This window comes from Papaver somniferum, chromosome 7 (assembly GCF_003573695.1).
Source record: "Papaver somniferum cultivar HN1 chromosome 7, ASM357369v1, whole genome shotgun sequence".
NCBI lineage: Eukaryota > Viridiplantae > Streptophyta > Magnoliopsida > Ranunculales > Papaveraceae > Papaver > Papaver somniferum.
In genome coordinates this window covers 224,762,234-224,774,946 of record NC_039364.1, presented here as the reverse complement: position 1 = coordinate 224,774,946, position 12,713 = coordinate 224,762,234, and the positions used below count along the sequence as shown (strand labels likewise).

At 34.6% G+C, this 12,713-nt stretch overlaps 1 protein-coding gene and 1 pseudogene across 1 annotated transcript; one reads left to right on the top strand and one right to left on the bottom strand.

Annotated features, from left to right (window-relative positions):
• Positions 1-381: 381 nt before the first annotated feature.
• LOC113296038 lies at positions 382-2,978 on the top strand (annotated as a pseudogene).
• An 885-nt stretch (positions 2,979-3,863) lies between these two features.
• Positions 3,864-4,370, bottom strand: LOC113296037 (basic form of pathogenesis-related protein 1-like). The gene has a single exon (XM_026544377.1). The coding sequence runs from the start codon at positions 4,368-4,370 to the stop codon at positions 3,864-3,866; it is 507 nt and encodes a 168-aa protein (XP_026400162.1).
• Positions 4,371-12,713: the final 8,343 nt, after the last annotated feature.

Here is a 12,713-nt window from a genome sequence, read left to right as displayed (position 1 = left end):
AATTGCTTTGATACACATCACAAAGTACTTTCTATCTAAATGGATGGTGACCAAGTTCATTAATCTTTGTTCAGTTGCGAGAAAGAGATCTTGATTTCAAATAATTGATACTTGACGTTTTAGTCTTTTTTAATTTTGGTAACTTTTGTTGTATATACTTTTTTTTTCTATTAATTCGTAACATCAAACTAATAGTGATAATTTTCTGCAGGAATTGCTCAACTACCACGATCGTAACAATATCACAGTCTCTGGGAATAACCACTATTTTAGTGGCAATACATGGAGCATGCTTATGGTGGTTAGAACAACAACATACAATAGATAAAAATCTGACTCACAAAGCCTAATCAATCTCATCACTAGAGTGATCAAGACACAATGGTGTTTGTGGCGTATGATAAAAATGAGAGACCTATTGCAATGTATTCAGCATCATACAATGCACTATATCTATGGAGAAGCCAACTATGCGGCGGATGCACTAGCAAATGTGGCAGTAGACAGAAGTCATCGGGGATTCTTTGAAACTACCTTTAGGAAATATATATAAATATGCGCTTTTTAAGACAATATGCGACGAATCCATGGGTGTGAGGGTAACGCACTAACACATTATTTCTTTTTAGTTTAAATTAATATAATATGCTTCGGATAATAATGAGACTTTGTTACGGTATGATCTTGTGCAAATGGTATTCGTCTAAATGGACTTACTAGGTCTGGGATGGAGGATATTTAAATGAGAATTGGTCAATACAGTGAATTCTAATTTTCTTATATAAAAGTGTTCGCACTAGTTATATAACAAACAGATTTAACTGCTAGAAAGTACGACAACCAACAAGAATAATGGTAGACGCTACGTCACAACACTACTTACATGATGAAATAATAACAAAATCAAAAAATTAAAGTTTTTGGCCCTCAACAAATTGAGGCCGTAGGCAACAGCCTAAAATTTTTTGGGCCTCAACAAATTATAAACAACCTAGCTGGCCTAGTCCATAAGACGGCTCAGGTGGAATGGATAAACACGCAACTAAGTAAAATAAGGCTATTATTGGGGCGTCACATTCCATTAAAGAGGCGTCACCTAATAGGACAAAAACAGGTCACCCATAAGTAATATCAAAACCCCTTATCTCAAATAATTTTGTAATGACTAAACAACCCTTATTTAGTTAATTTTAATTTAATTTAATTAGATAATAATTAAATTAATGAGTTTTGTTGTATACTTGGTGAATTCTGGGACAAAATTTTTGAGGGAAGAAAAACTAGAGAGAAAAAAAATTAGTCAATCACACTGGCCGTAAAATAAACTTCTACGGTTAGAAATAATCCAAACCTGGACGTAAAATCACTTCTACGGTTGGAATTAAAAGGAAACTGGACGTAAAATCAGATTTTACGGTTGGAATGAAAAGGAAACTGGACGTAAAATGAGATTCTACGGTTGGAACTATCCAAACCTGGACGTAGTTCATTCCAACCTGGACGTAAAATGAGCTTCTATGGTTGGAACTATCCAAACCTGGACGTAAAACTACATGCAAATAAAATTCTACGGTTGGAATTAATCCATACATGGCCGTGATTTCTTTATAACCACTTTTACGGTTGGAATTAATCCAAACCTGACCGTAAAACTACATGCAAATAAAATTCTACTGTTTGAATTAATCCAAACCTGACCTATAACCATTTTTTTGGACACTAAGAATCCAAGTGAAGCCCCTCTATTGGAGTGTGACGCCCCAATAATAGCCTTCAAGTAAAATGTGGCCTATATAGGTGATGCAACGGCAATAAACAACATATTACAATCTGATGAACGATTACCCGGAAAATATCTCCCTCCAGGGATCACTTCTATGAAATTCAGTAAACTATGGCTTGGGCATGTCGCACCTAGAATCGGATGCATTCGTGTTCAGAGCCTTAACAAAGGTCAAATAACAATGGATATTGACTTCCAGTATATTGGCGACTTGAGAATCATTCTTGCCGTTGAAGCAGCACTTTCCAGAGAATTAAAGGATCTTCGGGTTTTCAGCGTTATTCGTGTTATCTTTCAGCTCACTGAAGAGATACCCTGCATTTCTGCTATTGTAGTCGCAGTACTGTCAGAGCCAAAACCTAAGATTGACTACAAATTGAAGGCACTTGGAGGGAATCTAGCAGCATTACCTAGACTATGATCTATTATGCAATAAATACGATCACCACGGACATGCTTCAGTGGCCCCATAGGATTGTCGTTCCAATTGGCGGTATGCCAGTCGATACAAGTGATTTGGAGCTTAAACCGCAGGAGAAGCTCTCAGTAACCGTACTCAAAACCAATGACCTGAAGAATGTAGACTGGATTGGTATATCTGATCCTTATGCAGTTGTGTACATTCGGCCTCTATTCAAGGTTAAGACAAATGCCATCCCCAACAACCGCAATCCTGTGTGGAATCAAACCTTTGAGTTGATCGTTGAAGACAGAGAAACACAATGGCTTAACTTGAGGTTTATGACAAGAATGTTACGCGAGATGAGCGGTTTGGGATAGCAAAATTACCTTTGAATGATTTTGAACCAGGAAATTCAAGAGAGATAAGCCTCAGATTGTTACCATCACTTGACATGCTAAGAATCAAAGACGAGAAAGATAGAGGGACTGTAACGATTAAGGTCGTTTACTACGAATTCAGCAAAGAAGAGCAGATAGCAGTCTTTGAAGAAGAAAAAAGGATCCTTGGAGAGAGAAAAAATTGAAAGATGTCGGTGTGATCGGTAGCACAATTGATGCCGTTGGCTCAGGAGTTGGGTTTGTCGGGACTGGGATTGGCACTGGAGTTGGAACACTAGGGAGTGGACTTGGTGCAGTTAGGAGAGGCATCATGAAGGCAGGGAAGTTCACGGGCAGGAGCATTACCGGGCAACGGTGCTCTTCCAATAGGAGCGGCAGTAGTACACACCTGTAATAACATCTGACAAAGATGTCTAGTTTCAGTGCCTCACAAAAAAGGTTTGGAGCGGTTTGATTTCAGGCTTTCTTATGACTTTAGCATCTGTAACTCTTTCGTAAGTATAAAATTTGGTTTTGCACAAGCAAAGGCTCTCTTTTGTGAAACTTGTTCCTCCAAATATGAATTTCTTTTAAAAAAAAAGTAGCATTTATGAAGGATGAAATGAACTTGAATGCACCATTATGACCATTTTTACGCACTCTACCCAAAAAGTAATTTTGATTAGATCATTGTCACAAGAAACAGTTTTTAGCTGCCATGTTTGTAAATGCAGGCCCCTTGGGCGACAAAACTAGTAACTCCATGTACAATGAGGGAGCCACCTAGTTATAGTGGATGGACCGACGTCCTTGCCCCTCCAAAGTTTATAGCTAAGAATAGTTGTCTCGGGGTTTCATTTCCATAATTACAGAACGGGCAATGGTCCTTCCTCTCTTTTGCTTAACTCGTATGATCACTGGTTAGCTCTTTGGAGCAGCAACCGACATTTTCTGGAAATTCTATCTGGAAGTGCTTTTTTTCATAGTTATGATCAGAAGGTATTGCCACATCATTTTATACAACTGTCTGGCAGATAAGTAATCCAATGTGCCAACATTGAATTGTAACAGCATTGTCAACATTTAGGAGGGTATATGGTACACGAATCTTGTGGCCTTGTGGGTTCAGCATACGTGGTTGCCAAAAATGTACAAGTATATAGAATTTAGTACTGTTAGTACAGTAAATTTTGAACAAAATAATAATAAAAATGAATATTACTCATATTTTACTTTCATAAATAAAGAAAAATCATCTGATCAAATCAACTGACGATTACACATCTGTGGTGCAATATGTTTAGTAAGGACGTTGGCCGACCCAGTTGCCTTGAGGATCATAGCTGCAAATGACAAAGGTACCACCAGCAACACAAGCTACACTGGCACACCCTAGACGAACACTGTCAGCCCAAACCACCTGTGTGTAGTGCAAACACTGTCCTCCTTGGCACGAGTTTGACTCGTAGTCATAATTACTCATCTCGGATACCCACATGTTAACGGCATCTCCTACGGATAGATCTGTGTAATCATTCTTTGCAAGGTTCTCACCATATGGACCAGTAGAATGAGCAAGATTGCAATCCCAGGCTCTCTGATTAGCGTACTCACTGGCGTATGCTGCAACATTATCGTCCCATATCATGGGTTCAACATTAACGTTAGCTCGAGCTGCATTGTGGGGAGCTAGATAATCTTCCGGTGAGATTTGGGCAAATGTTCGAGAGAAAATGATTAGCACCAAGGTGAAACTCATGACAGTACTGGCCGCTAGTTCAAGCTCAATGCCGAAGACTCTTGCCATTATATCTAATTATCTTATTTCCAAGTATGTGGAAATGAAGGATTTTGATTTTGATTTTGGAAGGAAAAGGAGGTTATGGATGATAGTACCATTTATATAAGCGGAGACAAGAGGTGAAATTATGAGGCAATGGTAGTAAAATGGAAGTATATTTATGTCATGCATGGCCCTGGACAACTGCGAAAATAATATACATCCATTGCCAGCAAGTGAATGACAATCAAAAACAAGGAATGACAACAACCCAAAAAGATATTTTTTAATCAAGGGAATTACAGTTTTGTCATAGGTTCAAAAACCACTTTAATTCTTTTTGTATCGTAAATTTTCTTCCTCCGTTTGATCTGATTGCAATTGATTAAAAAGATCACATTAGTTTCCCAATGAAATTAAAACCAAATAAAGTATGCATTACCCAATCTTAGAATCAGCAGTAAGATGACTAAATCCTAGTATTTGATCTTAATTCATCATAATCAGTGATCTTTTGTTTCTCTGTGTATATTGATTTGAGTAATTTAAGATCCTTATTATGAAGAACCTCATCTAACATGTTTATTAATTAAAAATAATCTTTCGAGCCTAAGGATTAAATCCACACAGTGATTTTTTCTTCTTCATGAAACGTAAAACAGACCTAGTTATAAAATGCAAACAATTTCCAATCAATAACAGAGCAGACATCTTACTTAAGCTTTTGTTTGATTTTGTTCTTTTAACCGATGAGGACAAGAAGATAATTGTCTCAATCTTTTTACCTAAATATAATAATTATTTCGATCCAGTTAGTTAAAGGCCGAAGGGGTAAGAACACAAGTAAAGTTATTTTTCTTATTTTCCAACCTATTTTTTTTTTATTTTATAAGCAAACGATTACAAATTAGCCATCACACATAATAGACACTAAAATGGAGGCCGAACCATTACAAGGGATAACACAAGACAAGAAAATTAAGCTACAATAACAGAGAGGAAAATGAAACAAAGGAAATTGTAGATATGTGTCGAGACAATAGTTGCTGCATCCAGGAAGTAAAGTATACATCCTCAATCGGTCCAGTTCTAATGAAGAAATCTTCAAATTCACTAATACTTTATCAGCGCCACTTCGACCATGATTACAATAAACCACTACTGGAGCCTCTTTCGAGACGTGAGTATGTTGACGTTTAATTCTCATAAATGATCCATGCGTGACATACAAAGGTGCATCACTTCTCCAAAGAGAAAGATGACTAACAAAGGTGAACCAAGACATGTTCCCTCCAAACCGAATAATTGTATTAGACTGAATGGAAAAAAAGAACAAGATGGAAAACTTCTCATAAATCTGCCAACAAGAAGATCCAAACCACTGAAAACTCTGAACAAACCACTCGTGATCATTGCCCATAATCTTCTTACATTTGTACCAATTATACGAAGTAACATCCCAAGCCCCCGAAGGTGATAACTGGCTTAAAGGTATGACAACAAAATATGCCCGATATAAGAGTAAATTGAAAATCAACAAATCATCCCAAAAACTCAAGGAACTACCAGCAGAGTCTGAACAAACTCCTAGACATCCATTGATATAAGAAGACAACCCAACAACCTCATCCCAAACCACCTCATCCTCCAAGATAAGCATTAGGCTCATAGCATACCCACGAAGGGTCATAGAAACTACACCAATCCACGCACGCGAGAATAAATAGAGATATAGTTCTATCTTTCGAGAAGCAATAATTCTGATGGTTAAAAACTTATAGAAGATTCTATAGGTCCAATCATGAACAAGACCATCTTTATAATTATGATCAACGCCTCGACATACCTCATCATTCAACTTTGTTTTCTTCTCAACCCCACATGAGTGGATTAAAAAACCAATTCTCAGAACAAGTACTAGCCATAGAAGATCGTCTATTTCAAAGTAAAGACTCAGGTGCCATCCTGAATAAGAAGTACTCAAGACAAACTCTACATCCAAAGTATGCATACAATTCATATCGCTCTTTCTAAGGACCAAAATATAGGAACAATTCCACTCACGAGAGAACATGTAAGCATCCAGTTTTATTTGCCTAGAGGCAGTAGTTATCCCAACAGCAAGGTCCAGGTAAGATCTAAAGTTATCCTTATGAAAATAACTGTCCTTAAGATTTCCTCCTAGACAATCATAATCCATGTCAGCCAGATAACTTATCATATCATCACCTCGAGAATATACTAAATCACTAAGCCTTGGAGAAGTCATAAACCAATCACATCAAAAATCTTTTTCATCAATCTCACAAGGGTAGTAATCTTGAGATTGTGTCAGGATTAAATGGAAATAAAGCAGCATTGTATACATATGAGAAATAATACACTTTCCATAGTAAAAGATAGGGGGTAAGTACCGATAGAGTTCAGTTAGGGCATACCAGAGACCGTTAGCTATTCCAGTTGTTGGCTTGACCCAATCCTTGACCTGACCAACCCAAGAGTTGACTTGACCGATACATTTATAGTCAAAATAAGAGACTTGACTCATAACTAGGTCACTTGAATCACCATCCACATCTACCTAAAAACTGTTATAGATCGCCGGTTTAGAAGAGCCGCCAGAGAAGAAAGTCTTGTCGGACGTAAACTGCTTTCTATCTCTTGAAACTAGATGTAGGTCACCGGAGAGATTACTTTCAGAGCTTGGAAGATTATTATAACTCTCTGACTCTTCTAGCATTTGAAAAGACAACTCTACCTCCATGAAACAGAAGAGCAAAAAAGCATGGAGAAATACGTAGATTGTCTTGACCCAGCCCTTCACATTTCCATCCCAATACTTGACTTGATTCTAATCACCAACAGAAATAAGATTAATCGGGTATGTTTGATGTAGATTGTAGGTATGATTGATTTCAGTCACCGGAAAAGTGCTACAACACTCTGAATCTTCAACAACACAAGTAGAAAGAGAAACAGGACTATCATCGGCAAGATTATCTAACTCGTGAAACAGTTTACTTGAGGCAGCAAATCCTTCTGCGTGATCACAAAGAACATTTATCTTAAGAAGCTGATTGACAAAGGGGTTCTCGAGAACTAAAATTTTGCTCCAATTGATTAAGCAACTGGCACATCAACTCTTCCTCCATGAGAAATCAAGGGGTTTTCACTAAGATAAAGATGATAAAAACAAGAGATTACAAAAATAAAGACTTTTCACTGAGATAAAGATGATAAACCTTACAAAGACACAAAAAATATGAGAAAGTAGAGAGATGAATGAAAGAGAGAAGAAAAATAGATGAGGAATCAAGAGAAAAGATAGATCTGATAAAAAAAGGTTCAGAGGATTAATGGTGGTATTCTAAGAGATTTAGTGGTTTTGACCAAAGACGAACGGTTTTGACGGATGAATTATGGGGGTTTTTCGGACTTGTACGACTCACTCTCTTTCATGATGAAAAGAGAGTATTATTTTTTTTTCCAACCTAATTTGATAGGGTGAAGTATGAAAAGAATTTGTGTATGGAACGAATTTGTGAGGTTAGTTAGTGTTAATATGGTTAGACAAATGTCAAAAATATATTGGGTGGGCACAGGCGGCACACCTTCATTTGGGCACAAACGATCTGCACCCGTTGACTTTAGGCCCATCAGCCTACACAACACTAGTTACAAAGTTATCTCAAAAATAATAGTCAACAAGACGAAATCAATGCTAGGCGACTCTTTTCGAAATACCTATGTACCTAGGAGACATATTCAGGATAATATAGCTATTTCTGATGAGCTCGTTCATTCCATAAAGAAAAAGAGTAAAAAGGATAATTACTTGATATCTCTAAGGTCTTTGATAAACTCAAGGTAGTAATGATCCATATCCTTATTTTGGTTGTGGTGATTTTGGTCCAGAATAAACAAGTTTTTTTTCAATAGTGGTTGTTGCATTAGTGCAACTAGCATGTCTATCACGCGCAATAGCTACCCATGAAAAACATATAAACTTTCGATAGGTTTGATAAAATGGGATCTTCTTTTTCATTATCTCTTCATTCTTTGCATGGAGGCTTTTCAAGATACTTTCTTCATGTTGAAAACAACCAACTCGTTCATGGTTTGAAAGTAACAAAAGATGCTCCTTGAATTTCACATCTTTTGTTTGTTAATGATTGACTTGTATTTACAAAGGATACTCATCAAGAAGCTAATGATCTTATATTCCTCATTGGATATTTCAGCAACATCTCTGACAAGTTATAAACCTACAAAAATCATAATACTAATTTAGTAAGAATGTGCATCATGATATTTGTGTTTCTTTGATTAAATCCTTCAATGTTAAGAAAGTAGTCCTAAACGATAAATATTTATGGATTTTTTTGTTTATTGAAATATCTAAAAAAATCAGGCTTTTCCTCATCTTGTTGACAATTTTGATAGAAAAGTGGCTAATTGGAAAAGCAAAAAGTTGACCAAGCTGGGAAATATGTTATGGTCCAAAATGTTCTCAATACTTATCTTATATACTCTATGAACTCTTTTCTTATCCCAGATAGTATAATTCAAAAATGGAGCAAAACCAAAGAGACTTCTAGTGAGGGGAAAAGCAGTTCAGGTGGGATATATCTTAACCAAATGGAGTAAAGTCTTCTTCCATGAATCATAAGGGGGTTTAAGTTTCAAAATCCTAAAAAAATCAATAAAGCTTAATTGATTAAAGTTTCTTTAAACATGGTTCATTCACCTGATGGACCACGTGTCCTTATTTTGAAATGTAAATATATTTCTAAAATTATTAACTTCTTTGCTATAAAAAATCCAAAAACTCTTCATGGGTTTGGACAAGTATTTGAATTGATCTTGAAATTATCGAAAATCATTATATACGAGAAGTTAAAAAAAGAAAGGCGTCAAGTTCAAATCATATAGAAATAAATAAATTCAAAATGTGTCTCAACCTCTTTGTACATTAGTTATCTTAACCCAGATTACACAGTGAGTAACTTCCTAGACGCTAACACTAGACACTGGAACCATGATCTGATTGTTTAATTTTAAATACTAGAATCCCAATGTCAGGCAAAGATAGATTGAGTTTTCCACATACCAAATATGGCACCTTCTCTGTGAAGTGTTCTTACAAGGCTATCACTAGGCCAACTAGTACAACCGTCAACTTCTAGGAGTTGACTTGATTATGAGTCCATATAGAGTCTCCATGTCATTCCAAAAATATAACGTTTTCTTTGGAAATGCCATGAAAACGTCTTACCTTCCAAGGTCAGACTAGGTAGATTCAACCCCAATCACATTCTTACTTGTAGCATGTGATAAGTGTATTTATTTATATTAATTTAGTATTCTAATTCATTGTGTTATTATTAGTTTTTATATCATTATACATTTTTTATTATTATTTTTGAGTTTTGAGTTTATTATGTGTTTTGAAATTATTTCAACCAAAGAAGAAGAAAGGAGTTAGTTACGACATGAAATGAAATGAACAAGGATGTCAAGTTCTAAAAGTGAGGAAGGGCCAAGTACCAAGTTTAACTCATTAAAATCCAGGATTTTTATCATCATATTGAAGATAATTGAAATATGAAGTCAACACAAAAATAATGAAGTCATTTGGAGGTAAGATGAATAAGTTATGGACAAAACAATTGAGACAAGAAAAAATGATCTACAACGCAAGAATCGGCACATTTAGAACTATGCCGACCGTACCACTATTTCCGAAAAAGAATTTATATTTTTAGGTTCCTTAAGTTAGCACAGTTCATTGCGAATCGATTATGCCGACTGTGTTAAGTTCTGGGACACATAATTGGAGTTTATTTTGGTCTTGCAGTCGGCACGATTCATTATAATCGACCATGCCAACTATGGCACGCGTGGAAGAAAGAAATCCATTGGGTTTTCTTTTAAATGGAAAAGAAATACTCACATTTTTATTAAACTGATTTCAATGGTCATTTAACTTCAAGATTCAACCTCCAAAAACATTACCTTTTCCCTGGATTTTTCTTGATTCAAGTTGTGGATCAAAGGTTTGCTTGAACATTGAGTTGAATCAATTTCGGTGCACTAAATGATTTAGAGAAAAAAAAACTTTTCCTTTTACGGGAAATACTTATCCATTGAGATGAATGATGAAATGGCCAACTGTTGGAGACCAATAGATGAATATGTTGCACTGAATCACTTAGCGCCTATACCTAATCAATTACACAACCTTAATCCAATTCAAACCACTGGTGTTAGTATATTATCCAAGCTAACGTGGATGGTAGTTGGATTGGATGACCATTAGATTCATCCTCAACCATTTTGATTATTTTCTATTTTGAATTCCAAAACATGAAAATAAATTATGGTTCAGAGCAATTATTTTGTTTTGCTTAGTTTTGATGAAGTTGATTTAGTTTTTCTATTTGTTATCAATACATACCTATTTCCCATACCTATTTTTCCTGAACTCCATCAAATAAAATTCATACCATTTGTATCTGGATTTTTTTATAGCGTATTGCACAATCATAATTCGAACGAGCAGATCCATCACCATTCGATGACTAAGATACGATGTCATCAAATAATTAATTTTAACATAAATAACTTTCAGGTTTAATTACTCCCCCATTTTTTTTTATTAGTCCGCTTTGACAAAGTCAAAATATTAAGGTTATCAGAGGAATTTCCAAATCTACCTCTATTAAACGCTATATTATTACTAAAAATAAAAATAAATATGTGTATATATCAAAAAAAGTTAGTAGTATAAAGGATCAAACATTTTTAGTTATAAATATTATTTTTTTTAAAAGAATGAAGATAAATAGGAAAACTAAAAAATGGATTTATTTTCTTATTTACGAAGATACGGTTTAAGATGATTATGTTATATTAAAAATGATTTTTTAATTATAAAAATTAATAGTATTTGATAGTTTAATGAAAATGTCACTATAAACAGAAGCTGTCAACTAATTTAAAACATATGAAAATAGAATAGAGGACTAATAAAAAAAACGGAGGGAGTATATCTTATGGTTTTTCTGTTTAGTTTCCGAACAAGATATGTAATCTTTAATTTTTTTTTAAATACCCATAATAAATATTTACAACTATGGGCGCCAAAGATCTATGCAATTCCAATTGAAACATCGTTTTCGGAATAGAATGACTTTCGAGTTTCAATAAGAACCTTGATCACCTGATTCATTAGAGACAATTAACAAACAAGTTATCACATCTTAAATAAAATTTTCAGTATATCTGAACAATGTTATCATTTCATTCAGAACCAAATACAAATTGGTAAGGATTATAGGATATTGAATTATATCATCTTATGTTATACGTTTTGCGATTATAACATAACAAATAAATAACACACGAGGTCTTCAACTACAATTTCCAACAAAATCAAATTATTGTTACATGAGATGCCTTGAGAGAATAATTTGGTTTTGTGATTTCAATTCTATGATGTAAGTTTTCCAACTTGAAAAGGTAACTCAATAAATAGTTCTAGAGATTTATGGAGATTTAAAAAGAGTCACGAAATTTAATAACTTTCTGAGAGTTGTATGTGATTGGGTAAAATTTTGCGGAGTTATGCAGAGTTATCTAGTGTCTAAAAGAAATTTATAGAGTCCCTAAGAGTTGTAAAAACAAACTTTATATATAAATCTAAAGAATTGAATAAAAACCTAAAATGATAAATACAATCAAAGGTGATTTGTGACTTGCATTTTTTGTGTTCCCATTATTCCCAGTATGAGTTGGCATGGGCACATAAATTTCTCCTTCATGCTTTAATAGTATTTGACAAAATTAACCGTTTATAAATATGGAAAAAAATCACCTTGAAATCAACCCTAAAACTTGTTATTGATTGTAAACCCAATAAAAAATTACTTGCACCTGAATTAATCCAAAAACCCAATCAAAATATCTATACTAGAGTAAATTTGTTAGGTTTAATGATGTTTTCTAATCAAGATTTCCATATTTTTTATGTTGACTCAAACTCTTGTAAGTCCATCATCATCTACAATAATCAAAACTTATCATGAAAAAAATGAAGAAAAATCTTAATAAGTAAATATAAAGTGTTAGAGCATTGCTCGGTCAAACTCACAAGTGTTGCTATCTCAAACTTGTTGTCAAATTTAGTTGTCAAAACTATATCTTGATTTCTAGTCTACAATTAGTTAAGTCTCGGACTAGGATAGAAATGTAGTTGAGAAATAATGGATCACGGAAGTCATCACTGCGTTCTACCGTTTGAAGGAGAAGATCAACCAAAGCTTTTGGAGAACTTCATCAACAAAAGGTAAGTGAAGACTGAACCACCTA

Coding starts and splice junctions, on each gene's coding strand:
- LOC113296037 (XM_026544377.1), bottom strand. CDS start 4,370: ATGGCAAGAGTCTTCGGCATTGAGCTTGAACTAGCGGCCAGTACTGTC.